Here is a 26,764-nt window from a genome sequence, read left to right as displayed (position 1 = left end):
GCGGCCCGGATTCTGCGACCCGCGCCGAGCTCGGCCGGGGTGGAGTGAAGCCCGGAGAAGCCTGGACCCCGTCCACCGCAGGAGCCCGAAGTCACCCGTGCTCAGGGCACAGCCCGCGGCCAGTCCCGGCGCGCGGGAGAAGCGCCCACCTCCCTCCCCGATCAGGGACATCTCGGTGGCGGGGGATGAGCCGCGGTGGGAGGGGCACCCCCAGACCCTGCGGAGGGCAGCCAGTCAGGACTTGGGCCCCGGCAGCGCTGGGGCGGCCCCGCACAGCCCCGGGGCGGCTTCACTCTGGGTGTGTACACGGGCGGGGTTGATGGGGACCGCTCCTGGGGCACAGTGGGTCCACAGGACAGCGGACCTCTGGGAAGTGACCTAAAGGTCATGTGTTGCCGCAGCTGGCGGCCAGATACAGGCCAGGCCTCAGCCCGAGCCCACCCGCCCTACACGTAACACAGGGCAGAGTACAGGGGGCAGTGGGGCACATGCTCTCAGAGGCAGGATGGGGAATCTGTGAAAACACGGCACCCCACACACAAGCGCGTTTTTTTTTTTTTTAAGATTTTATTTATTTGTCAGAGACAGAGGGAGAGAGAGCGAGCGAGCACAGGCAGACAGAGGCAGAGGGAGAAGCAGGCTCTCTGCCAAGCAAGGAGCCCGATGTGGGACTCGATCCCAGGACCCTGGGATCATGACCTGAGCCGAAGGCAGCTGCTTAACCAACTGAGCCACCCAGGCGTCCCACACAAGCGCTTTATTGACTGCAGCGGTAGACTGAAGGGGACAGAAAAGGCTGCCGCCCGGGAGACAGCCTCAGGCCACGGGCAGCTCCTAGTAGCCTCCATGCTGTCTGACCATCTGCGGAATCATCAGCGATCCAGTGACAAAAAGGATGATGAGCGTGATGGTCAGCAGGAGGCCCAGGACCAGGGCACAGATGTTCAGGCACTTGGCGGTGGAGGCATAAGTCTGGGCCCCAATCACATCACCCACCATCTTCCGGTCCCTGGACTGCGGGGGAGAGATGGAGGGTGGGGTCAGGACAGGGTCCTCGGGTGCCTCCTCCCCCACCCCGGGGTGGTCCCTGCCCCGAGCAGCAGGGTCCACTTGCCCTTCACCCTCCCATTCCCCAGAGCCTGAGCAGGACCCCCTCACTGCCGCCGTGGGCCCCTCCCTCCTGGGGCCTCCGTCTCCTTCCTCAGCCTCTCAGCCTCTCAGGGGACCCCAGGGCTTGTCCTCCCTCTGCTTTGGCCCCTTCCCTGGCCTCACTCCCCAGGCCATGGGTGGGGGCGGTTTCCTGTGAGCTCCTTTGTTCTTTCTGGGAGAGCCTTAGAGCCTCCCGTGCATCCCAGGGCTGTGACTTCCAGCACTGGTCAGTAGGTCCAAGGGGAAGTCCTTGGAATCCTGGGGACAAAGGCTGCTCATGGCCATCCTCAGGCCCCCTCCTGCAGCCTCACTACAAACACACGCACGTGCACACACTCGCTCACATCGTACAGTCAGTCACACGCACACATACACACACAGTCCTGTACCCGCACGCACCAGCATGCACACACGTGCACGCCCTCTGGCCAGGCAGACCCCCGTGGGCTCACTGCTCCTGCACCTCCCGGGAGAACCCCCCTGCACACGCACCTTCACAGAGTAGGCAAAGGCCACGAAACCCAGGCAGCACCAGTTCAAGAAGATGGTGTTGAACAGGGACCAGACGATGTGGTCGGGCACGGCTGTCTCACCACGGATATTGATCACGGTGGTGGTCACGGGAGCCGAGCTCTGGGGGGGCCCGAGCACAGCCACCTCGTGCTCCTCCTTGAGCATCTTGTAGGTCGGGGGGACGCCGGCGTGGGTGTCAGAGAAGAAGGGCTGGGCGTTGTGGCTCATGGTGCGGACGCGGGTGTTATACTGTGATCTGGGCCTTCCGTTTCCCATGTAGTTTCCATTTCTCTAAAGTTTCTATTTCCTGCAGTTTCCAAAGTTGGGAACTGGCCAGGCTCCCAGAGGGCGGACCAATGCCTGAGTGTCCGGTTACAACAGGGCCAGCTAGAGGTGCGTCCTGGCCCAGACACTCTAACTGGGCCTGGGTAGCTACCCCACTTCCCTATTTAGGGAGTGGGTGGACCATGGGGTCTTTTTCAGCCTGGGACTGTCCCCACTGTTTTAACAGTTTCCTACAGTCTCAGCTTATTAATAACTGGTATTGTGGTTGACCCACCCTGGTGGTTCTTGCTGTGATCACAAGAAGCCCTTCAGCTATAACGACCAGCAAACCTGAGAACACTTTTAAATCAGAGACTGGAAACTACACAGCACAGTTGTGGCCACGAACTAGGAGGGGGTTGGACGGAGGGGAGGGGGTGGAAGGGGTGGGAAGCTAGACTAAAGGAGCACCTGACACCCCAGGGAGCTCAGAATAGAACAGCAGGAAATCTGGGCCCAAACAGTACAAAATCTACCAAGATCTTTCCCATGTGTCCACTTTATCTGGGCATGAGGCTGGCAATCTGCTTCCTTGAGATGGCCGACCCTGAAATGGGGCCTCTGATTAGTCAGGCACTTGCTGTACAAGGAAGGGGGGGGGGGTTCGGGGAGGGTAGACAGAGGGAGGGAGAGAGAGGAAGCATGAAGAGCTGCTGACTTCAAGGGGAGCCCTGGGACTGGCCCGGCCCCACTGCTGGGACCCCGGCAAGCCTGGCTGCCCCAGAGGGCAAGGTGCTTCTGGAGAAGGGGTTTTCACCCTGACACCCACCTGTGGCCATCTGGGCTTCTCCAGCCTCTCCAGGGTGACTGTGGGAGTAGGTCCCCCCCCCACCCCCTGTGGGGCCTCAGACAGGAACACCCGCCTGGGGCCAACTCCTCCTGCACAGGGCAGAGGATGGCCCCCACCCCCCACAGGCAGCCTCCAACGAAAGCTCCCACCCAATGCCCAAGGGTCCCTGGTGGCGGGGAGACCCTCCCCAGGGCCCTGGGCAGCTGCTCCACCCTGCAGGGCCCGGCCAGGTCGGGTGGAGGGACTGAGGCCTTCCGCTCAGGCTTTCTGTCCCTGGGGCTCAGCCGCCAGGTCTGACAACTGGCTTCTGCAGTCAGTCCACAGCCCAGAGCTCTGTCCCTCCCCTAGGCCACTCGAGGGCTGTCCCTGCCCCCAGGGGAGCAAGGACAGAGCTGGTGGGCAGGAGGAGGCAGCTGCGCGAGGTGGCCCTGTCTGGATCCGCCGGAGGGGCTGGGAGGTGGGGGTCTCCCCCAGCCGCACCCACAGAGACAGGATCCCGGGTCCCCCCCCCCAGGCCCTGAGCTGCCCACTCCCCCTAGCACCAGTGTGCCCGCACCCCTGAGTATCAGGGAGCCCCACCCTTGGGACCAAGGGTGTTCTGGACACGGGACGTCCTTGGGTCAGGGACCACCATCCTAGGGCCCTGGTCCCGCTCTCGTTCCCAGCAGGGGGCCGGAAACCAGCACAACCTGAGGACAGGCCCTGGCCCCTCAGAGCCCCACAGCTGAGCAGGGTGTGGGGAGATGGGCTGAGTCTCAGGGCAGGCTAGGGACTTGGGCAGCACCCCCCACCCCCAGGAGACGTCACAGCACCATCACACGCAAGTGCACTTTATTGAACTCAGCTGTAGCCAGGCGGGTCTGCAAACACAGTGCGAAGGGCTGGGTGCTAAGGGGCAGGGCCAGAGGCCCCAGAGCAGGGCCAGCAGCGCGTGGTGGATGATGGGGTCCTTGGCCATGAGCTCTTAATGGTAACCACCACTCTCCTTCATAACCTTTAAAATCATACTGGAGGCTGTAGTATAGGCAAGCACCAGAAAAACAACAGATACAGTGGTCAGCAGGAGGCCCAGGACCAGGGCACAGACGTTCAGGCACTTGGCGGTGGAGGCATAAGTCTGGGCCCCAATCACATCACCCACCATCTTCCGGTCCCTGGACTGCGGGGGAGAGATGGAGGGTGGGGTCAGGACAGGGTCCTCGGGTGCCTCCTCCCCCACCCCGGGGTGGTCCCTGCCCCGAGCAGCAGGGTCCACTTGCCCTTCACCCTCCCATTCCCCAGAGCCTGAGCAGGACCCCCTCACTGCCGCCGTGGGCCCCTCCCGCCTGGGGCCTCCGTCTCCTTCCTCAGCCTCTCAGCCTCTCAGGGGACCCCAGGGCTTGTCCTCCCTCTGCTTTGGCCCCTTCCCTGGCCTCACGTGCCATCACAGGGGAGCAGACTTTGAGTACCTTTTGCTTCTTTTGCACCAGACTTGAGGTCTGAATCCACAGTGTGAGGTTGGAGTATCCCCACTTGGGCTGGGAGGGAGAACTTCTTGGGGACAGTGGGGACATGGGCCGACCCTGCCTGTGCAGCCTCAGCCTGGGCTCTCCCTGGGAGCGGTCCCACGCACACACGCACACACTCACACTGGTACACACACGCACACCCTCGGGCTTCCCACACCCTGCGCGCCCTCTGGCCAGGCAGACCCCCGTGGGCTCACTGCTCCTAAACCTCCTGGGAGAGCCCCCCAGCGCCCCCAACCCGCACACGCACCTTCACAGAGTAGGCAAAGGCCATGAAGCCCAGGCAGCACCAGTTCAAGAAGATGGTGTTGAACAGGGACCAGACGATGTGGTCGGGCACGGCTGTCTCACCACGGATGTCGATCACGGTGGTGGTCACGGGAGCCGAGCTCTGGGGGGGGCCCAGGATGTCCACCGTGTTCTCCTTGACCATCTCCGGCTCTGAAAGGAGCAGCTGTGTCCCGGCTGACGCAGAGCGGGGAAGTGGGCTCCTGATGCAGAGACCGAGTGGGTGAGTCTGATGCGGGGACAGTGCTCAGGGGCCCTCCCCACCGAGGGCAGGTTTTTGGCTTCTCAGAAGTTTCTCTTTCCTGGTGTTTTGTAATTGGTGACTTGGCTGGCACTAGGTGGGCCAACCACGGGGTATCAGTTTCCACCAGCGCAGGGTGGCACAAAGGGCTGTGTGCTGCTTAATCTTCACTTTCTTTTACTGTAACTGATGGAAGTCATATTTTATAGAACTTGGCTTTTTAACCCATGTAATGTGCAAAACAGAGTTTGCTGTTTTATCCATTTCACAGTGTGTCAGCAGAGACACACTTGGTGTGCGACAGCCATAACTACTATTTAGTTGCAGATCATTTTTATAACCAAAAATAAGCCCCATCCGGATCACTGACTCACTCCCCATCTCCTGGTCCCCTGTGTCTGGCATTCCCTTTATCTGTTGGAATCTCTCTGCATTTCTCTCTTTCTGTCGCACGCTCTGGGAGAGGCTGCTTTCCCGTCGAATAATGTTTACGACTGATGTTTTCACTAATTTTGTCTTAGCGTCTGTCCATACTTCTTTCCATCTTACAGCCACATGATGCTCCGTCCTGTGGGTAGAAGACCTTTCTCACCCAGTAGTGACTTGCTGGACACTTAACTGTCTCCACTACTTGGCCGCTCTGAGTTACGTTGTGCCCATCCCCCGCTCAGCGCCTATTTCTCTATCTGCGGAACAGTCCCGGTGTTTTCCCCACAGGCTGCGTGGCCACTTCGGAGTGGCTGCAGCTCCAGGGATCCAATGTGGGCACGTCCCCGTCAGGCTGTGGGCCTCGCTCGCTCTGTTCCAGTGTCCTGGTCTCAGCAGGATGCGCTGTGCCCATGGCCTGCTGTGGGGGTCTGTCACGCCAGGGTGAGGTCTTAGCCCTTCACCAGCCCCCCTGCCCCGGCCGGAGACCTTTCTTTCCTGGCTTAGGGTGGGTGGGAAGGCCAACAGGGCTGGGCAGGGTCTCTCCATCCTCCACAGTGGCTGGGCTCTTCCCGAGGCCGTGTCTTTGCTCAGGAAGACAGAACGCTCCAGGCGTATTTCAGAGCACTGGCGTTCCCTCTCCTGCCAGGAGCAGAAGGGCATTTTCCTCTGTTCCTCACTCCGAGAACACGGTGGGTCTCCCTTGAGCTGTGCAAGTTTTATCCCTGGACTTGGTCTCCCGAAGTCTCCCCCAGAGAATCAGTGCCTTCGGGGGCTCCTGGTTTGCAAGCCCCTCTTCTCACCCGTTTCTCTGGTGTGGGGCTCTTCACCCTGTGCCTTCTCGGAGGGAGCCAAGACGAGTTCTCCATTTTCAATTTCTGCACCTGCTCTCCTGTTGCCAAGCCGGGAGTGAAAATCTCCAGGCTCCTTAGGTGTAGGGCTGGAGACCAGACCTTTTGTGTTGAACTGTTAGATTTCAGTGACTATCCTTTCCTTTGATTGGTTTTTCCTCTTTATAAGAATAATGTCTATCTCCAGTATGGTACTGGCACGAAAACAGACACACAGACTATTGGAATGGAATAGAGAGCCCAGAACTGGACCCTCAACTCTATGGTCAACTAATCTTTGACAAAGCAGGAAAGAATGTCCAATGGAAAAAAGACAGCCTCTTCAATAAATGGTGTTGGGAAAATTGGACAGCCACATGCAGAAAAATGAAACTGGACCATTTCCTTATACCACACACGAAAATAGACTCAAAAAGGATGCAAGACCTAAATGTGAGAAAGGAATTCATCAAAATCCGCGAGGAGAACACAGGCAGCAACCTCTTTGACCTCAGCCGCTGCAACTTCTTCCTAGAAACATCGCCAAGGGCAAGGGAACTATACAAAAATGAACTATTGGGACTTCATCAAGATCAAAAGGTTTTGCACAGCAACGTTGTCTTTTGGTCAAGATCAAAAGACAACTGACATAATGGGAAAAGATATTTGTAATCGACATATCAGATAAGGGCTAGTATCCAAAATCTATAAAGAGCTTATCGAACTCAACACCCAAAGAACAAATAATCCAATCAAGAAATGGGCAGAAGACATGAACAGACATTTCTGCAAAGAAGACATCCAGATGGCCAACAGACATATGAAAAAGTGCTCCACATCACTCGGCATCAGGAAAATACAAATCAAAACCACAATGAGATACCACCTCACACCAGTCAGAATGGCTAAAATTAACAAGTCAGGAAATGACAGATGCTGACGAGGATGTGGAGAAAGGGGAACCCTCCTACACTGTTGGTGGGAATGCAAGCTGGTGCAACCACTCTGGAAAACAGCATGGAGGTTCCTCAAAAAGTTGACAATAGAGCTACCCTATGACCCAGCAATCGCACTACTGGATATTTACCCTAAAGATACAAACGTAGTGATCCATAGGGTCACGTGCACCCGAATGTTTATAGCAGCCATGTCTACAATAGCCAAACTATGGAAAGAATCTAGAAGTCCATCAACAGATGAATGGATAAAGATGTGATATATATATATATATATATATATATATATATATATATATATATATAGCAGAATACTATGCAGCCATCAACAGAAATGAAATCTTGCCATTTGCGACGGTGTGGATGGAACTAGAGGATATTATGCTGAGCGAAATAAGTCTATCAGAGAAAGACAATTATCATATAATCTCCCTGATATGAGGAATCTGAGAGGCAGGTGGGGGGTTGTGGGGGTAGGGAAGGAAAAAATGAAACAAGATGGGATCGGGAGGGAGACAAACCGTAAGAAACTCTTAATCTCACAAAACAAACAGGGTTGCTGCGGGGAGGGGTGTGGAGGGGAAGCTGGGGACGGACACGGGGAGGGCGTGTGCTATGGGGAGTTCACTGCTGTGAAGTGTGTAAGCCTGACGATTCACAGACCTGCACCCCTGGGGCAAAGAATACAGTATATGTTAATAAAATAATTTTTCAAGAAGAACCATGTCTATCTCTTTATTGATGTCCTCGGCTTTGTGTAACTTTGCCTCCTTCGCGCCCTGGAGCAGGCTTTCCTCCAGCTCTCTGACCATGCTCCTAGGCTGTTCTGCGTCTTTTCCTGTGAGAGGCCCCATCTGACTCTGACGTGCAATTCCTGTGGGCTGCTTTCTCTCCGGAGAACGGGCCATGGTTTCTCGGCTTGCTCTTCCGTTTCTGCTGGAACCTGGACAGTTTAGACCATATGCTGCAGCAATGCCAAGTCCCCCTTTCCGGGCTGGGGGCTGCTGTCTGCTGGCTCAGTACTGAGCGCCTGGTCTGATTCTTTCATTCTCCCCACGGCCCCCGCTCGGGGAGGCACAGTGGCGGCCTCGGCCCAGTCACTCTGCTGTACCCATATGCCAGCAGGGCCTCCTGACCGCACCCCGCCGACTCCCCTGACTGCTCGCAGGCCCTCAAGCGGTTCAGCCAGGCCGTCCTGGGCGGAGTGCTCTGCACACGCGCCAGTCCAGTGCCGGCTGCGCTGAAGGAGCGTTTTATGTTTTTCCTGACGTGAGGACTCAGACTGCTTATTCCACGGTCCGTTCCTGCAAAGGGGCTGACCTCCAGCTGAGACTGAGTCTTCATAGGTCCCTGCCTGGCCTCCACCACGGCTGCACTGTTTCTGACACTGACCTTGGGCTTGAACGTCCCGTTCTATTGCAGAGGAAGCAATGGGAAGAGATTGGAACTATCTGCTTTGTGGCCTGCTTCTCTTGCCCAGCAAAACCTCTGAGCCGGTTCTTTGGAGCTGCAGGAGGGAACTTCTCTCTGAGGGGCCTCCCCTGCCCTCCAGAGGCTGAGCACTCTGTGGAGGGAAAGCCGCTTGCCTCCCTTGACTTCAAGAGCCTCCAGCTCATGACCCAAAGCAAGGACAGTCTGGGTCCCTACATGCCCAGTGCTTCAAGCCCCAGGCAGAGCCTCTGTTCCACGACTGGGAGCTGCGCAGCAGGGAGCCTCAGTCTCCGACTTCGCTCACCGGGGGCTCAGCCGGAGGCGGCCAGGCAGGACGAGAAGTGATGAGGTCCTGCTCCTGCGGGATAGAGCCCTCCGGCTGACGCTGGGGGAGAGAGCCCTGTGTTCGGCCCTACGGTCCAGAGAGGACTCAACCCTGAGGACCTGGTGGGGCCAGGTGGGGGCAGAGTGTGATCTTGGCTCCTGCCGCACAAGCTCTGACCCCTCTTTCTACATGTTTGTAGCCGGTCCCGGTAGAGGTCTCTTCACCGGCTATTTGGTTTGGGGGCCATTTCCAGAGCCTCTACAGGGTCATTTGATGCAATTATCACAGGTTTGCCTGGGGACTGGGCTTTCATGCTGGAAGGCTGCCCCCAGAGCTTCTCAGAGGCATTTCCCTGTGGGCTGACAGCTTCCTGACCCAGAGCTCCAGAATCCTGGGCTCAGCGCAGGCAGGACCACGCTGGAGAGGGTCTTGCTTCCTCTCCTCAGATTCTGAGACTGAGGCTGGGGCTGCCCCGACCCTTCCCTGCTTTCTAGCCGCTGCCTTCATCTTCAGGTTAAATTTCAGAACCCGGCAAGAATTTCTGCAAGTCATGGGCCTCATCTAGGAAATCAAGAGCTTTTTCTGTGAGCTGGACACGGCCCCCTGTGAGCGTCTCGGATATTTCCAGAAGGGCTGCCTTGCACGAGGAGACTGCTATCTCTCACTGTCGGTTCATTTCTCGTCTGTCCCAAGCGAGACAGGTGGAAGCTGGCCCGGGTTGGAGAAAGCCTCACAGAACCCCGTCAGCCCCCCTTCCTGTGTCAGGACTCCCTCAGGGGGTTCCTGCCGGTGTGGGGTCTGTCAGCCCCCGGGGAAGGGGCTGCTGTGAGTGAGTCATGTGATTCTGGAGTCCAGGCTGTGCTGCCTTCCGGAGCCACAGCTCAGGGACGGACCAAGACCCCGCTATTCCTGCAACTGCCAGAGACGGGGGAGGGACAGGCGGGAGGGAAAGGCAGAGCCACCCCAGGCACTGACCTCCTCTGCAGGGTGAGGGCCTGGGTCGCAGCCGGCACTAGGGACCGCTGGAGCGTGGGGCAGGTGTGGAGGGAGCTGACGGAGGTATTTCCTCTTGGGGCCTTGGGTTTTCCTTACACTCATTCATCCGTGAGTCGTTGCCAGTCGTTTCTTTAATATTTTTGCATATCAGCTTAGTGTCTCTCTCAGAATATCCTCTTCCCTAAGGATTATACATTTTTTTAGTGTACATACATATACCAACAAAGTATTTCTGACTAGATCGATATTTTGACAATCTCTCCCGTCAAGGTGACCTTGAAGCCCAGCATGAGCAGGAAGTGAAAACCAGAGCAGGCATGCAAATTACCAGAGTCTTGAAGGTGTGTCTCCCATCCCCAAAACCCCCTGGCAAAGGCTGGGTGATTTGCTGGTTCCAGCCTTAATCTCTGTGCACACAGGAGCTCACCACAAAAGTAACCGAATGGAAACTCAGAGTCTACGCCCAGCACAGAACACAGGGCCTCCCAGAACCGGCGCAGGAACCTCCCTAAACAAACAGCAACAGCAGCCAGAGCGGGCAACAAAGCCCGGCGGGCGGGGGCCTGGCTTCCAGCACGGCCAGGTCGTGGCATTGAAAATGTCCGGTTTTCCAGTAAAATTCCAGACGAAGAGTCACAAACACACAGTCCACACACAGAGGGACACGTTCAGCAGAGCTGCCTTCGAGGGGAGAGACTCGCTAGATGAAGATTTAAATAGGACCGGGAAACCCCAAAGACACATCGAACAAGTTAAGAGGAAACGAGAGTAGTGTTTTGCTAAACCGAGACTATGAGGAAAGAGAGAAAACGTTTTCAGAAGAATCCAGTAGAGATTCTGAGGTTGGGCAGCGTGCAAATGAAGCGAGAACTCGCTGCGGGGTGGAGAACACGCCCGGCCGTCAGGAGTCAGCGAGCGAGCGCGGAGGTGGCTAACTGGCTCAAGCGGAGGACGATGCGTCGGGCCTCAGAGGCCTGTGGGATGCCAGCCACGGGCCCACACGGTGAGAGGGGCCCCAGGGTGGAGGCGAGGGAAAGTGCAGAACGAGCTTGTGAAGAAAGAATGGGCAGAAGCTTACCAAAATCGATGAAAAAAATCCCCACTAATCCACATGTCCAAGAAGTTCCGCAAATTCAAGGATGTGCACGTAGACACGTCACAGACTGTCCTAGAGATGTGCACGTAGAGGTGTCATGGACTGTCGAAAGTCAAAGACAAAGAGACTCAGGCATCCAGTCTCGGGGAGAGGGGCGTCTCACCGTCGTGTTGGCTGGCGTTGGCCTGTGACTTAGGAGACCCTGCCTCCTTCTGTGTGCTCCCGGCCTTGAATGTTTTCCCTGGAGAAGTGTCTAACCCAACCCTTGGCCATTCTTAACCGGGTCATTTGTCTTTTCCTGTATTTGTGCCCTCTGTGTCCCCTTGAACCCGTCTGGAGATGGTGCGCGCTGACTCCTTCATCCGGCTCTTCCGACCCGTTGCTGTGCCGCAGCCCACCGCACTCCCCTAGTCCTGCTATTGCTGGAAGTCGGTGGTAGTGTCCCCACTTTCATGTCTGACTTTAGAAATCGGAGACTTTTTTCTTAGTCCGTCTAGCTGAAGGGTTGTCCGTTCTGCTGGTGTTGTCAAGGAACCCACTTTTGGTTCGTCGATTCTGGTCGCACCTAAATGTCACCATTTCCTTCCTCCGGCCTTCATTTTAGTTTGGTCCTTGTTTTCTCTGTTCCCACAGGGAAAGGCCTTGCCCTGGTCCTACTTCTCCTCTTCCTGTAGGAGTCTCGCCAGAAGGAGTTCCCTCCGAGAGCTGTTTGCCTGCTTCCCAAAATGCTCATATGTTTGGGCTTATTTTCATTCATCTCAAAGCTCTTTTTGTGCATCTTGTGATTTATTCTTCGTTTTTCTGCAGGAAATTTCCCTGCTTTACTTCTTTTTTTTTTTTTAAGATTTTATTTATTTATTCATTTGTCAGAGAGAGAGTGCGCACAAGCAGTCAGAGGCAGAGAGGGAAGCAGGCTCCCTGTTGAGCAGGGAGTCTGATGCGGGGCTCGATCCCAGGACCCTGAGATCATGACCTGAGCCGAGGGCAGAGGCTTTAACCCACTGAGCCCCCCAGGTGGCCCAACTGCTTTAATTCTGTTACAGAATTCTAACTGTATTTCATTGTGGTCAGATAAAACATTTTGTATGATTTCGAGCTGTTTTCGTTTATTGAGACTTGTTCTACGGCCTCGCCTGTGTCCCATCTGGACAGTACGGCATGTGCCCGTAAGAATGTGCGATCCTCTGTTAGTTCAGTCGGGTTGTACTTGCTGTGAGACCACCCCACAGGACGAGAATGTCCCCCCACCCTCCCCAAAACTTCTGATCCCAGTGTTGACGGTGACGAGCCCCCAAGTCTTCCAAGAGGCTGAGGTGAGGCGTATTTCTCACATGATGACGCGATGATGCGTTATGGGGAGAGCAAGGTGATCCCAGCAGGTCCACGAATGGCTTGAGGGGGCAGAGCAAGGAGGCTGCTAGAGGCTTTTCCGGTGGCTCAGCAACTGGGGCCGGGACGTGATTTGCCACGCGTGGTTTGGACTCCTCTCCAGCGCCAAAGGAGACAGCAGCCAGGCTTTCCTGTCAGCGTGATGGAGGACAGAAAGGGAGGCCAAGGGTGAGGCTTGAAGCGATCAACAAACACCAAAAAATGGAATCAGGGGCGCCTGGGTGGCTCAGTGGGTTAGGCCTCTGCCTTCCGCTCAGGTCATGATCTCAGGGTCGTGGGATCGAGTCCTGCATGGGGCTCTCTGCTCAGCGGGGAGCCGGCTTCCTTCTCTCTCTCTGCCTGCCTCTCTGCCTACTTGTGATCTCTGTCAAATAAATAAAATCTTCAAATAAAATAAAAATTTCTAAATAAATAAAGAAAAGAAAATTAGACTTTTATTATTTTTTTATTTTTCACAATAATTGCACTTCTAAAACAATACAAGGTAGCAACTTGGGAAACTGAGTCCACCCTCTCGGGCGGGACTGCTCTGCCCCTTCTGCTGTGGCCACTCTCGGTTCTCTTCTCTGAAGGACTTCTGGTCAGTCTGTTTGCTTGGCCCCTGCGGCCACAGACGTCCTGCTGAAATCTGCGGAGAGCTCACGTTTGGACAGAGATTTCCCAAACTTCGGACACAGCGATCCTCTGTCCTGGGCCGCGCTGGGGCCTGCGGGGGCTCTCCTGGGCGTGAGCACCGCCCCACGTGCGCGCTTGGCTTCCGGAATCCCCGGAATATGTCGGATTTTGTCTATTTTTTTCCGTTTTTAAGCTGAGACGACGTTCACCTAAGGGCGATGACCGTTCAGTGCCTTCACCATGTCGTGCCACGGCCACTCCTTCTAGTTGCAAAACTCACCAGCTCCGGGAACACCTACCCGCTGAGTAACCCCGCAGGGCCGCTGCGCGCGCTCCGGGCACCTCCGGGGAGCGGAGCGAGAGCACGCAGTAGCCGCCATCTGTGTGCGCCTGTCCCGCGGGGTCCCCCACCCCCGCCCAGGGCTCCTGGCCTCGCTGGGCCCCACGGCGGCGGCCCCTCGGGGCGACTCTGCGCCCCCGCGCGCCGAGGCTCTCCCTTACCCGCGCCTCGCCGGCGCTCGCCGCGCGTGGTCTTGCTGCGGGGGAGGTCGTGGACCCCCGCGGTGGTTTGGGTCGCGCTTCCCCGGTGACCCACGACACGCTCCTGGGCTGGCTCTCGGTGCATCTTCCCGGAGAAACGTTGGTTCAAGCTTTTTGCGCGATTTAAAACTGCTGGACATGTTCAAAGTTCCCTACGGACACCTCCTCCCCAGCTTTTCCTCTTGAGCCTTTGGGTAGCCCCGGGCCTGTCTGACCCTAACCCGGGCCTGTCTGACCTTAACCCATTTGCCTTGATTTCTTCTCCGACGCACTTCCTAGATGACAGCTTCTACCCACGTGGCCTTATTTATTTTGTTAAGATTGTATGTATTTATTTGTCAGAGAGAGACCCCAGCGGAGGGAGGGCCGGGGGGAAGCAGGGTCCCCACTGAGCGAGGAGCCCGCGGGGGGCTTGATCCCAGCTCCAGACTTAACCAACCAAGGCACCGAGGCGCCCCTGTATCGTTTATTTCTGCCGGAAGATTTTCTTTGAGCATTTCTTACAAGGTAGGTCTGCTGACGAAGTCCTTGTTTTTGCTTGGGAAAATACGTTTCATCTCACTTTAAAGGAGTCATTTCAGTATATGGGGAATTCCGGGTAAATGGGTTTTTTCTTCTTTCAACGTTGTAAATATTCCACTCCACTTCTTGCTAGCATGCTTTCAGAGCCGACGTTTGGTGCAATTCTTTGATTTTCTATTGATAAGGTGTATTGGTTTAGGTATTGGTTTTTAAATCTGGCTTTTTTCCATATCTTTGCACTTTGAATATGATATGTCTTGGGGTGGGTATCATGGAATATCCCATTGGTAGTGTTTTTCCCCTTAAGGTTTACGTTGTCCAGTATGGTTACTAAAAGTGGGTCCCAAGAAATTTGCGGTTAATGTTCCCTGGCATATAATTTCCATTTTACGAAATTCAGTCTGTTCTTATCTCAAAAATATGTGTCTTGCCGGAAGAATAAAGGCTTCTATTTTAAATCAGCTCTAGCGTCCGTGAATTCCAGTCAGTCGGCCGTGTTAGTATTGGACTTTCTTTGGCTCGTGCTTCTCTTCAGCCCCTTTCTTACTTTCTCTGACCAGACGATCCGTGCCCCAGTCCCATCGCAGGGTCTGCGCCCCTGTTCCTGAACTCCAGATGCTTCTCTCAGAGCCCAGCCCGCCACCCGGGTTTGTTAATGCCAGAGTCTGTCCGCGGTGGGAGCATGCACCGGCAGCGAAGCGCCTTGAAGACTTCACCCTCTGCTACCGGCTGGCTGCACCTTTTCTCCGTGCATTTCGTTTCTGCGTGTGTGTCCGCTGCTCGTATTTCGTCTCCGTGAATTCACGTTTTCTTAATTCATTTTCTGTGATCTCACTTGACGGCTGAGTACTGAATGATACATGGCTATGTCTCTCTATTTAACTATTTTATCTTTCATTAGTGGTTTCTAGATGAATTCTGCTCTGATCATAGAACACACTATCAATTATTTAAATATTTGAAGTGTTTTATATTTGCTGAACGTTTGGCAACTGTCGAACTCGAACAATTCCACAATTTCAACAGATCGTTCGTTTGTACGCCGCGGCCTACGCAAACACGTGGAGTGCAGTGTTCGTGGAGCCCAGTAGGTCAATTTTCTTAGTGTTTTGTTCAGATGTGTGATAATATTACTGAATTTTTAAAAAGATTTTATTTATTTATTTGACAGAGATCACAAGTAAGCAGAGAGGCAGGCAGAGAGAGAGGCAGAGCAGGCTTCCCACAGAGCAGGGAGCCCAACGTAGGGCTTGACCCCAGGACCCTGGGGTCATGACCTGAGCCAAAGGCAGAGGCTTAGCCCACTGAGCCACCCAGGCACCCAATATTACTGAATTTTTACATGTATTGTTTTCCCTATCAAATTGGTTTTTTCAGCCCTGAGGGGTTTGTGTTAAATATTTACACTGCGGTTAAGTTTTCATTGTTTCTTGTTGTGTTCTTGTTCCCATGTATATGTGCTAAAAAGTTACATATTTAGACTTGTCAATGAAGTACTTCATTAATCCACATCTAATATAATTATGGATATTTCTGGATTATATTCCTCATGTTCTCATTTCTCACATTTTATTTACTGTTTCATTTGAGTTTCTAGTTTTAAGAATATTTTATTTATTTGAGAGACAGAGAGAGCACAAGAACTTGTTTATTTGAGAGAGTGAAGGAGCACAGAGGAGGAGCGGAGGCAGAAGCAGGCCTCCCAGAGCGGGGAGCCGGACGCGGGGTTTGGTCCCAGGGTCCCGGGACTGTGACCCAAGCCGGGGGCAGGCACGGTGCCGACTGAGCCCCCCAACCCCCGAGCTTCTGAAACGCGGTTCTAGCTAGCTCTTGCAGAATGCACCGCTCACAAAAGTCTCTGGGGGCACAGGGGCACAGGCGTGCACGGTCCTGTGGGCCAGTGGTCATGGCTTTGCCTTCATGTCACTGCTGGCTGGGGCCACGCCACCTTCCTCAAGCACGTTTTTGGCTACAGCAGAGTTACAAGAGGCCAAACCCCATATATAGACATTTTCAGGACACTGCTCCCTTCACTTTTATTGATTTTTCATTGGTCAAAACGTGTCCGTCGCCAGGCCTGACATGCAGGACCGAGTCCCCGACCAGGCGCACGGCTGCGAGGCCCAGGCCATGGGCTCACCTGTTCCCCTGAGCACCTAGTGTTCTCTTGCCTCTGTGTCCCAGCACCCTGCCGTTGCCCCATCTGGTCATTTTGGAATGATGCCACTTTGCTGTGTAAACCCTCGTCAGCATTTTCTGTCTCCAGAGCGGGTCCATTGTTCCCGCCTCATCCCGCCAGGAACGGCACCAGCCTGGGGCCAAGGGGCACACGACCGGGTTTCCATCAGTGCTTCTGCGGGTATGTCCTTGGGCCCCCGAGCACTGGCCGGTGTCCTAGAAGCTGTGCCGTTTGCCTCTTGGAGGACGCTCTTTGCTCATGTCATTTGCCTCCTACTGGGGGAAACTCCAGGCCCCGCTGGATGGGGTCAAGACCACTACTGTCCCTCTTGTCGGCCGAGCTTACACTCCGGAAGTACGCTGGAGACTCCGTCAGGAACGCCGTGATGACAGCTAATGAGAGGCGTTTTCTGAAGACCAAGCATTTTATTATGTGACATTTTAGACTTTGGCTTGCACGTTGGTTTGAGTAATTTTCTCCTCTTTCCCGTCTGTCAGCCCTGACTGGTGCAGGCATCAATTAACCCTGAAGCAACAGAAAAACCACGTGGTTTCTGAGATGTTTGCAGCTAGATGTTTGCAGCTATGCAGTTCACTGCATAGCCAACGCGTGGGACACACTCAGGCCCCCGACTGGGGCTGGGGCAGGAGCCGTTGGGGGAACCCTTCACGCCCTGGACAGGACTGATGGTCGTGGGCCTGAGAAAAGCCCAAGGGACAAGCATGGGAACGACCCAGGTGCCACAGCAGCCTCCCGGGCTTGGCTCTCACCCCCACACTCAGGCCTGGAGTGCCCAACCCTTGAGGGAACGGTGCTTTGGGCAGGGGAGGTCGGCATCTGCCCCAAGCCAGGCTGCGCTTTGCACAGAAGGGGCTCGTGTGGTGGTAGACACAGTGCGGTGAGAGAGCCCTCGGGGGTCCTCATCTGAATTCATCCAACTGGGAAGGGCTGGCGGAGTTTCAGTCACCTGCTCCGTGGGGTCTGGACCCGATCTGAACAAGGGCCCCCGGGGACAACGAGCCACAGCCCTGAGCAGTAATCTGGAGAAAGGGAGCGTCTGGGTTTCCTCATGTTTCCCTCCACAGGAGAGCACAGGCACGCTTTGCCTGGGTTTTCTCAGGGGGTGGGAGGGACTCAGACTGATATAATTTGAGGTGTTTCCCATCTCGTTTGGACCCCAAGATGAAGGTGGCACCTAGACTCTCTCTTCCTGGCTCCGGAGGGGCTGATGTCACTGGACGTGGGGGAAGCCTCTAGGCCTGGGGCGTCAGCGTGACCTTGCCTCCTCCCTGAGCTCCTAGAGCTGGGAGCCTGCTCGGGACCCTGCGCAAAGGGGAGGGCTCAGATGGCCGCTGGGGCAGGATGGGCTGCGGGGGCCCCAGCTCTCCCGAGCTTTGACTGATGAGTTGGAAGCCGAAAAAGACCACCGTGCAGAAGGGCAGGAGAGAAACCTCGCAGGGAGTCTGTTTCGCGGGTCCCACCACCACCCTTCCTCCCACGCTACCCGTACTTTGGAAAATTAGCTTCTAGATAAAGAAACTTAGTTGTGTACGTAGATAAGGTTAAAATTAGAACTTAAAATATTGTACATTTTATACTCTATATACTTCACAATTTTTAAAAATTGATTTTGAGAGTTTATTCCTTACCTTTGTGGGGTGGTGGACTTGGAGTACTCCACTTTTTCCCATGCGGTTTCATTTTAACAACAGTTGTGTTTCATAATCAGCACAGAAAATTCCTTGACAGTCACAGACCACTCTTATGAGTTAGCAGGAGCTGGCCCCACATATCCCTGCTCCAGGACATGGAGGCCACTGAAGGTGCACCACATTTGGGGGTCAGCATCTTAACGTCCTTGAGCTTGCCCCTAGAGCCTGGGCAGGAGCCGAGGGACAGTCGTGGGACAGCAGCTGGATGACACGGGTATGGCAAACGGCCTCACTGGTCTGGAATGTTCTGCCTCCGGCCCCTCGTGCAGGCGCTGGACCCACTCGAAGCTCTGACTTGGTGGGTCTGGTACAACCCTCCTCATGGTGAGCAGGTCGGCCCCAGGGACACCTGGTGGCCGGCCATTGTCCCCACCTGGCTGTGGGGGTGGTCCATGGTTCCTACCCAGAAGGCCACTGATCCAGTGTGAAGATGAGTCCACCACCACCATTTATCTCTGTTCTCATTACTGGTCTGAGCAGTGGAAAATGCCTCCTGGGAGGGGACAGGGGCCCCACCAAGAGCCTGATTTGGGCCAGGACTCCATTCAGAACTTGGCTTCCATGTGCCCTCATGCAGTAACTTTCTGCCATTTTGTCATCTGTCTTTCTCTTTGTCTGTCAATTCAGTGCCCGCATGAAACAACCATTATCGTCACTCAGGAAAATGGTGGCACAGGAAACCCCCAAAGCCCATCCTTCCACCACTGTAGCAAGTAAACTGGGGAAATGATCTGAGCTAACATTTTCCCACTCTGGGCAGTGGTAACAGCTGACAGAAATCAGAGGAAAGCTTAATCAAGAAAAAGTCGTGAAATCCCAGTGCAGTGGTTTGTGGCATTTTAACTCATGCCCCACACCCAGCTGGGCAGCAGCTGCAGCCTGTCGCTCACTCTTCCACAAGTCTAAAGAGGAGGAAACTCCCTGGAGGAGGCCAGCCTCACCCTGACACCAAAGCCAAACAAAGACACTGCTAGGAGAAAACCGTAGACCAAAATATCCCTTATGAGGACAGATGGGAAAAGACTCAACAAATTCCTGGCAATCTGAACTCAGCAATATAGTAGAAAGACCATACACCACGACCAAATGGGATTTGTCCCAAAGGTGATTTAAGAGATAAAACACAATTATTAGGGCGCCTGGGTGGCCCAGTGGGTTAAAGCCTCTGCCTTTGGCTCAGGTCATAATCTCGTGTCCTGGGATCAAGCCCCGCATCGGGCTCTCTGCTCCACAGGGAACCTGCTTCCTCCTCTCTCTGCCTGCCTCTCTGCCTACTTGTGATCTCTGTCTGTCAAATAAATAAAATCTTTAAAAACAAAAAAGTTTAGTTCTGTGCACACAGGATGGATTTCATTTATTTATGCTTTAATTCCTTTCAGCAATATTTTGTAGTTTTCAGCACACAAGTCTTGCATCTATTCGGTAAAATTTCTTACCAAGTAATTTTTTATGATACTGTTGTAAACAGACTTCTTTTCTTAGTTACATCATAGGGTTGCCAGTTGGTACTGATTTTTGTGTATTGATTTTATCACCTGCAATTTTGCTAACGTCTTTAATATTTTTCAGTGATTTTGTCAAGTTTTTCTGTTACAAGATGGTGATGGTTTTACTTTTCCCAATCCTGATGCCCCCTTCACTTTCTTGCCTTCTGCCCCAGATGGAGCCTTCGCTACAGTGTGGGATGCGTGTGCAGTAAGCAGATGTCCTTGTTCCTGATCTGGGCCGGAGCTTTCAGGCTTTCACCACCGGGTATAATGTCAGCTTGAACTGCCCATAGATGTCCTTTATCAGGTTGAGGAATCTCCCCTCTATTTTTAGGTTTTTACTATGTTTTTTATCATGAAAGTTTGTTGGATTGTGTCAAATTACTTCTTCTGTCATAACTGAGATGAGTCTGTGCTCTTGCTTCTTCTCTTGATACAGAGCATCACACCGATGATTCTCTACGTTGAAGTGTGGTTGACACACGATGTCAGATTGGTCTCAAGCGTGCGACACAGAGACCCAGCAAGTATGTGTCGTGCTGTGCTCGCGGCAAGTGTGCTGCCGTCCTTCACCTGCCAACACCGTTGCAGCGTCCCCGGCTGTGTTGCCTCTGCTGTGCCTTCCGTCCTCCTGACCCATTCCCTCCCTAACTGGAAGCCTGGGCCCCCCACTTCCCCGCCACCTCCCTCTGATAACCATCAGTTTGTTCTCTGCGTTGATGACTCTGATTCTGCTTTTTTTAAAGATTTTATTTATTTATTGGACAGAGAGAGAGACAGAGATCACAAGCAGGCAGAGAGACAGGCGGGGGGCGGGGGAAGCAGGCTCCTCACTAAGCAGGGAGCCCGATGCGGGGCTCAGTCCCAGCCCCCTGAGATCATGACCTGAGCTGAAGGCAGAGGCTTAACCCACTGAGCCACCCAGGGGCCCCCACACCTGAACTCTTAACATGATTAAGATGGCAATACCAACTAAATTTATTTACAGTTTCGATGCAATCACTATCAAAATTCATACTTTTTTTTTTCCAGAAATGGACAAGCTGATCTTAAAATTCACATGGAACTGTCAGTCCAAAACAATCTTGTTAAAACAGAACAAAGTTGGGGTGCCGCTTTCCGGCGACGCACAGGAAGACAATGAGGCACAAACACGTCTGCTGCAGGAGGGGAAGGGGCGGGGGGGCGACAGGAGAGAAGACCCCTTGGTCTCATATTTACCAGAAAGGAGGGGACAACCAACAAGACCATGAGTCTTGTAGATGAGTAAGAGGAAAGGCGAGGTCTGTCTGGTCCCGCAGTCGGTGACCTAGAGGGAGCGAGCCCATACAGAAGGGTTGTCTGCAGGGGCTCTCGGGGAAGGGCATAACGGAAGTGAGGCCGGCGGCCCCCAGCTCGGCTTCCAGGGCGCGTATCGTCCTCTCCCCCAGAAGCCTGCTCCCCGTACCTGTTTTCCTTAAGCCTACATCGAGCATGCCTGGTGGCTAGTAGGATTTCTAATGGGTTCTATTTTAAGCAGTACATTGTTCTGAGGGACGGTTACATAGGGGCTCATACTTCCTGATTTCAAAACAGACTGCGAAGCCACGGGAACCCAGACAGCGGGGCACTATCTCGAGGACAGACGTACAGACCAACAGAAGAGAGCTTAGAGTCCAATCATAACCCCACAAGAGGTACGGTGAACTGACTTCCAACAAGGGTGCCAACGGCGCTGAGACTACGGAGACCACGCGGCAAGGGCGACAGTCAGACCACTAGCTTACAGACCACACACAAGTCAACTCGAAACGGATCCAAGACCCCACAGAAGAGCTTAAACTACAGAACAGACAGAAATATGAGAATAAACTTTGGGACCTTGGATTAGACACCGGGTTTCTTAAATGGGCCATTAAGCACCAAAAGAGGAGAGATCAATTGCACTTCAGCAAACTAAAACATCTGCACGTCACAGGTGAGAAGACAACCTCCAAGAGGACGGAGCACAGGTGAACCACCAGACCAACAGCCAGACGAGTAAAGGGACAGACTTGACCAGGAACAACCAACGAGCAGGTGAGAAGGCGCCGGCAGCAGCACGCACCAAGGAAACCCACGGCGGACCACGGCGACACGCCACTGCCGGTCAGCGGGACTGCTCTCATTTTGTTGAGGTAAAAGTGTTGGTGAGTGAGGAGAAACCGAGGCCTCGCACCGGCTGGCGGCCGGCTGGCGGGTCCTCACAGAGCTGCAGGGGGGCGCCCGGGAGGCTCAGTCGCTAAGCCACCTGCTCTTGGTCTCCGGGGCCGGGGCCGGGCTGTGCGCTCAGCAGGAAGTCTGCTTCCCCTCTCCCTCTGTCCCTGCTCGTGTGCTTTCTCTCTTTCTGAAACATATAAATCGACCTTTTCAAAAGAAGTGACACGAGCTGTGACACGACCGTCACTCCACTCCTTGGAGCACCGAAGAGGAGTAAGAACGTGTCCACACAAACGTGTCCAACAGCATTATTCCTAAGAGCCAAGAAAACTGGAAATGCCCAAACGTCCATTGATCGATGAATAAAGAAGCAGAATACATTATGTCCTTACGACACGATCTCTGTCAGCCAGAGAGAGGGTCGCAGTTCTGACTCCTGCTGCGGCTCAGGGGAGCCGGGAAGATATCAGTTCGGACAAACAAGGCAAAAGAGGCCCAAAATCCCGCTAAAGGGGCGCCCAGAGCAGCACAGGGGGGCCATTCTAGGGTGGGGTTGACGCCACGTAGTTTGTGCTTCGTGGGTACCTGATGTCTTTTGATGTCGGGGGTGGGGGGCACAGTCCGAACTAGTCGTGACAGCTACACACACCAGAAGCATGAAAGGCCACGTGTACACTTTCCCTGGGTAAAATGGCAAAAACTTGTTTGGCAAGTTTTATCTTTTTAAGTCAGATCATAGAACCCTTAAAGAGATCGTAGTAAAAATAAGTGACGGTGAGGCAAAAACACCTCCCCTGGCAAGGACCCTAACCCGCTGGTGGCTGAGCTCCAGCCCCTCGCCACCCCCTCCACCAGCAGGGACAGTCCGCTAACTCCCCATCCCCCCGGCTGGGCTGCTGCCTGGGGATCCCCTGGCTGGGCCGCCGAGTGCCCAAGTGCACGGGCACCGGCTCCCCGGGCTCCCACAGTGTGAGCGGCAGCGGGACCACCCCAGGGAGGGTGGGCCTTGCGGGGGGTGGGGGACGCTGCAAGGACCCGCTCCCATCCCTGCGGGGCTGGCAGGGTCCGGGGAGGTGTGCGGCCACAGCCCCCAGGTCCCAGCCGGAAGGGCAGGTGGGCCTCCCACCGCAGCTCGGGAAGAGGGTCCCAACCCGCACGGCCGCACCGAGCTGCGCCCACTGGGGTGTAGGGTCCTGCAAGGCGGGCCACCCTCTCTGGCAGCAAACACACCCCTTGGACGAGGGGCTTCTCAATCACAGCTGAGCGGTGAGGCACCTGCAGGCCAAGCGCAGGTCACTGGACCGTCCTGGCTGCTGACCGTGGGGCACCGGGAGGGCGGCCCAGAGAGGAGCCGGGCGGCGTGGGTGGGGGGCACCCGCAGCCCAGGTTTCTGCAAACAGCACTTGGGAAAGTTTTTGCCCTCCGGCTTGGTGTGGGGGGATCCCAGGAGGGCATGGATGGGCAGAACTGCAGAGATGCCCGGGTTCAGTCCAGAGGGGGCAGTGGGGGCGGGGCGGGGGGAGCATAGATGTGTCCTGGGCCGGAAGGCAGTTGCCTCCCTGCCCACTCGGCTGGGGATCAGGGCAACAGGCCCTCTTCCAAACCAACACCGAGGCGCGGATCCGCCAGCGCCCCTCCTCCACCCGGGGTACCCCCCAAGCCCTGTGGCGCACCCTCGAGGTGGGGCGCTGCGGTTGGGGCAGGGATACAGGTGTGGTTGAACCACAGCAGGGGTCGAAGTGTGCAGCAGAGGAAGGGGGAGGTATCGCCAACCCACCTCACACCGCTGTCCCACTGGTTGTGGGTGAGCGTCGGCCTTGGGGCATCCGGTGTCCACAATTCGGAGGCCAAGGCAGGAGGAGGTAAGGATGCTTCCCCTCAGGGCACGGGTGCACCGCTCTCTGGAGAGCAGAGCACTGCGAGCACAGGGTGCCCGAGGAAGACTGTGGACCCCCGTATCAGGAGCCCTGCAACTCTCCCAGCCAGAGGGATCCTGGGACGCTAAGGACATTCTGGACCCAGCGCCCGCCTTCTCCAGATAAACCCATTCGGTCAGGACAGCGGACCTCTGGGAAGAGGGAGCTCGACCTAAAACCAACGTCATGTGTTGCCGCAGTTGGTGGCCAGATACAGGCCAGGCCTCAGCCCGAGCCCACCCGCCCCACACGTAACACAGGGCAGAGCACAGGGGGCAGTGGGGCACATGCTCTCAGAGGCAGGATGGGGAATCTGTGAAAACACGGCGTCCCACACACAAGCGCTTTATTGACTGCAGCGGTAGACTGAAGGGGACAGAAAAGGCTGCCGCCCGGGAGACAGCCTCAGGCCATGGGCAGCTCCTAGAAGCCTCTATGCTGTCTGACCATCTGCGGAATCATCAGCGATCCAGTGGCAAAAAGGATGATGAACGTGATGGTCAGCAGGAGGCCCAAGACCAGGGAACAGACGTTGAGGCACTTGGCGGTGGAGGCATAAGTCTGGGCCCCAATCACATCACCCACCATCTTCCGGTCCCTGGACTGCGGGGGAGAGATGGAGGGTGGGGTCAGGACAGGGTCCTCGGGTGCCTCCTCCCCCACCCCGGGGTGGTCCCTGCCCCGAGCAGCAGGGTCCACTTGCCCTTCACCCTCCCATTCCCCAGAGCCTGAGCAGGACCCCCTCACTGCCGCCGTGGGCCCCTCCCTCCTGGGGCCTCCGTCTCCTTCCTCAGCCTCTCAGCCTCTCAGGGGACCCCAGGGCTTGTCCTCCCTCTGCTTTGGCCCCTTCCCTGGCCTCACTCCCCAGGCCATGGGTGGGGGCGGTTTCCTGTGAGCTCCTTTGTTCTTTCTGGGAGAGCCTTAGAGCCTCCCGTGCATCCCAGGGCTGTGACTTCCAGCACTGGTCAGTAGGTCCAAGGGAAAGTCCTTGGAATCCTGGGGACAAAGGCTGCTCATGGCCATCCCCAGGCCCCCTCCTGCAGCCTCACTGCAAACACACGCACGCACACACTCGCTCACATCGTACAGTCAGTCACACGCACACATACACACACAGTCCTGTACCCGCACGCACCAGCGCGCACACACGTGCACGCCCTCTGGCCAGGCAGACCCCCGTGGGCTCACTGCTCCTGCACCTCCCGAGAGAACCCCCCCTGCACACGCACCTTCACAGAGTAGGCAAAGGCCACGAAGCCCAGGCAGCACCAGTTCAAGAAGATGGTGTTGAACAGGGACCAGACGATGTGGTCCCGCACAGGCGTCTCCGTCGGGATGTCGATCACGGTGGTGGTCTTGGGAGCCAAGCTCTGGGGGTTCTCCATGATGGCGGCCTGATGGTCTTGCTGGACCGTGTTTAAGCTTAGCGGACGTTGCGTCCTCTCGGGGGAAGGAAGCCCAGGGAGTGCAATTAGGTTGCCAGAGTCCTAACCGCTTGCAGGGTGAGGCCGGGCTGTGGGCAGTGGCCCAGGTAGGGCTCAGCCCCAAATCAGGGTCCCCTCTCCCCATGTCAGCTTCCTTCTGCTTTCTCTGAAGTGTGTCTTTCCTGCCGTTTTGTAACTGGGTGACTTGGCTGCTGCAAGAGGCCGACCAGCCCCCGAGGGTCAGGTTCTGAGTGCTCTGTGTGTGCAGGTCAGGCCCAGCGGCCTGCGTTGCCTCTCCCAGAAGGAGCCTCCAGCGTCTCTCCAGGTCCCGAGAAGCGAGATCACTGGGTGCTCCAGAAGGTGAGGGGCCTGTGCTGCTGGAAGACCGCAGGCTCCTGGCCCGGCGGTCGCTGGGAGCTCTCCTCCCTGGCCCCTGCCCCCATCAGGTCACCTGCAGTGGAGGATCTTGGGGGGAAGGGCGGAGAGCTGCTCTCGCCAGGGGCTTGCCCCACCGCAGGCCCTTCCCTAACTTGCACTCGCACCCCTTCCACCTGCAATCCACCGCCACGGAGAGATGAGTTCATCAGAGCAAGAGAAGCGTTCCACCTACGGTAAAGCAGGCCCTGGGTTGGGGCTGAAGGGATGGTCGTCGCCCCTCAGACACCAGAAGGAACACTGGCTGGCTCCTTCCCCAGGCCTCGTTCAATGTCCCTCCAGACCCTGCTGCTCTGCTCCTGCGGCCCCCGGTCAGCATCCGTCCCCATCCGCACTGGAGCTTCCAAGACCCCCAGTGCCTCTGCCCTGTCCTGTAGTGTGGCCACAGCTGGTGGCCCTGCTCTCCGCACGGCCCCCCAGGGCTCCTCCCATTTGACTCCCACTCCTGGGAGGGCGTCCAGGCTGGTTGGGTTCCAGTGGAAAAGGGCAGTAAGTATAAAAACTCATCATTTTGAAGACTTGGTGAGAAAAACATTTTTGATAAGATATGTGTTTCATTGATGATGTCTTTTACTGATTAGATGTTGAGATACCTTACATTTATTGGCTTAAATAAAATAGATCATTAAAGTAAATCTTACTTATTTCCTTTTACTCTTTTAAAATGTGGTTACTGGAATATTTAAAATTGGGTTTGTGGAAAATAAACAAAACGGATGAAAGACGTAAACGTGGACAGGAAACCGCCACAATCCTAGCAGGACCGCCCCAGCACCCTGCCTCTGTGACCTCTTGGTCGCGAGCCGCTTCTTGCTGGACGAGTCCCCGGAGGCCAGGATAACAGAAGCAAAAATGAACTACCGGGACGTCAGGATGCAGAGCTTCTGCGCAGCAGAGGAGAGTGGCCAGGACCACAGGGGTCTACCGAGCGGGAGACGTGTCTGCAAGTGACGCACCCGGTAAAGGGTCCGTGTCCACAACCTGTAAAGAACTCCCCAAACTCAGCCCTCAAACAGCAGACAGTGCAGTTAAGAAATGGGCAGGAGACACGAACACTTTCCCAAGAAGACCCCCGACGGCCCACAGAGACGGAAAAGACGCTCAACCTCACTCAGCGTCAGAAAACGCATCGAAACCGCGGCGAGACGCCACGTGGCGCCTGTCAGAATGGCCGGAGTGAGTCGGGAAACGCCAGGTGTCGGCGAGGACGCGGACAAAGGGGAGCCTCGTCCCTGCGGGCGGGACGCGAGCTGGGGCAGCCGCGCGGGGACGCGGCGGGGAGGGTCCTCGGGGAGGGGACATGGAGCTGCCGCCGCCCCAGCGGTCGCGGGCTGGGGACTCCCCCGAAGGATACAGAGAGAAGCCGTGAGGGGCCTGCGCGCCCCAGCGTTCCCAGCAGCGCTGTCGACAGCAGCCGGGCGAGGGAGACGGTCCACGTCCGTCTCCGCGGACGAGTGGGTACAGACGGGGTGTGTCCGTATGTCCGGGGCATCC

The 26,764-nt window shown here is 55.7% G+C and overlaps 3 protein-coding genes and 1 long non-coding RNA gene across 5 annotated transcripts; 1 reads left to right on the top strand and 3 right to left on the bottom strand.

Moving 5' to 3' along the window:
• Positions 1 to 547: 547 nt before the first annotated feature.
• Positions 548 to 3,902, bottom strand: LOC309873575 (interferon-induced transmembrane protein 3-like). Its single transcript, XM_082749492.1, has 2 exons — positions 1,642 to 3,902; positions 548 to 1,014 (listed from the first exon to the last, which is right to left on the bottom strand). The coding sequence occupies exons 1-2, from the start codon at positions 1,936 to 1,938 to the stop codon at positions 835 to 837; spliced, it is 477 nt and encodes a 158-aa protein (XP_082605618.1). The 5' UTR covers positions 1,939 to 3,902; the 3' UTR covers positions 548 to 834.
• LOC309873576 (interferon-induced transmembrane protein 1-like) lies at positions 3,591 to 11,666 on the bottom strand. 2 transcript variants are annotated; one of them, XM_082749494.1, is made up of 3 exons: positions 10,856 to 11,666; positions 4,535 to 6,516; positions 3,591 to 3,935 (listed from the first exon to the last, which is right to left on the bottom strand). In XM_082749494.1, exons 2-3 carry the CDS (start codon positions 4,715 to 4,717, stop codon positions 3,741 to 3,743), a joined length of 378 nt encoding a protein of 125 aa, XP_082605620.1. In that variant the 5' UTR covers positions 4,718 to 6,516; positions 10,856 to 11,666; the 3' UTR covers positions 3,591 to 3,740. The 2 variants fall into 2 exon arrangements, with proteins under 2 accessions (XP_082605620.1, XP_082605619.1); XM_082749493.1 differs by lacking the exon at positions 10,856 to 11,666 and having other exon boundaries at positions 4,535 to 7,963.
• Positions 11,667 to 20,517: 8,851 nt separating this feature from the next.
• LOC309873574 lies at positions 20,518 to 25,905 on the top strand. The gene is made up of 2 exons (XR_014316419.1): positions 20,518 to 20,993; positions 21,275 to 25,905. It is a non-coding gene; the product is annotated as an uncharacterized lncRNA (long non-coding RNA).
• Positions 23,742 to 24,796, bottom strand: LOC309873573 (interferon-induced transmembrane protein 1-like; the record flags this gene model as incomplete). The annotated part of the gene is made up of 2 exons (XM_082749491.1): positions 23,742 to 24,014; positions 24,641 to 24,796. The coding sequence occupies 2 exons, from the start codon at positions 24,794 to 24,796 to the stop codon at positions 23,835 to 23,837; spliced, it is 336 nt and encodes a 111-aa protein (XP_082605617.1). The 3' UTR covers positions 23,742 to 23,834.
• Positions 25,906 to 26,764: the final 859 nt, after the last annotated feature.

Source organism: Mustela nivalis (genome assembly GCF_964662115.1).
Source record: "Mustela nivalis genome assembly, chromosome: 9".
In the NCBI taxonomy this organism is placed as follows: domain Eukaryota; kingdom Metazoa; phylum Chordata; class Mammalia; order Carnivora; family Mustelidae; genus Mustela; species Mustela nivalis.
Note: the sequence above shows the minus strand (reverse complement) of the source record. Positions and strands in the feature narration are given on the sequence as shown.

Bases quoted from the DNA above. Each gene is read 5' to 3' on its own strand.
- LOC309873575 (XM_082749492.1), bottom strand. From the start codon at position 1,938: ATGGGAAACGGAAGGCCCAGATCACAGTATAACACCCGCGTCCGCACC. The intron at 1,015-1,641 runs GTGCGTGTGCAG...TCTCCCCCGCAG, and splicing joins CCTTTGCCTACTCTGTGAAG to TCCAGGGACCGGAAGATGGT.
- LOC309873576 (XM_082749494.1), bottom strand. From the start codon at position 4,717: ATGGTCAAGGAGAACACGGTGGACATCCTGGGCCCCCCCCAGAGCTCG. The intron at 3,936-4,534 runs GTGCGTGTGCGG...TCTCCCCCGCAG, and splicing joins CCTTTGCCTACTCTGTGAAG to TCCAGGGACCGGAAGATGGT.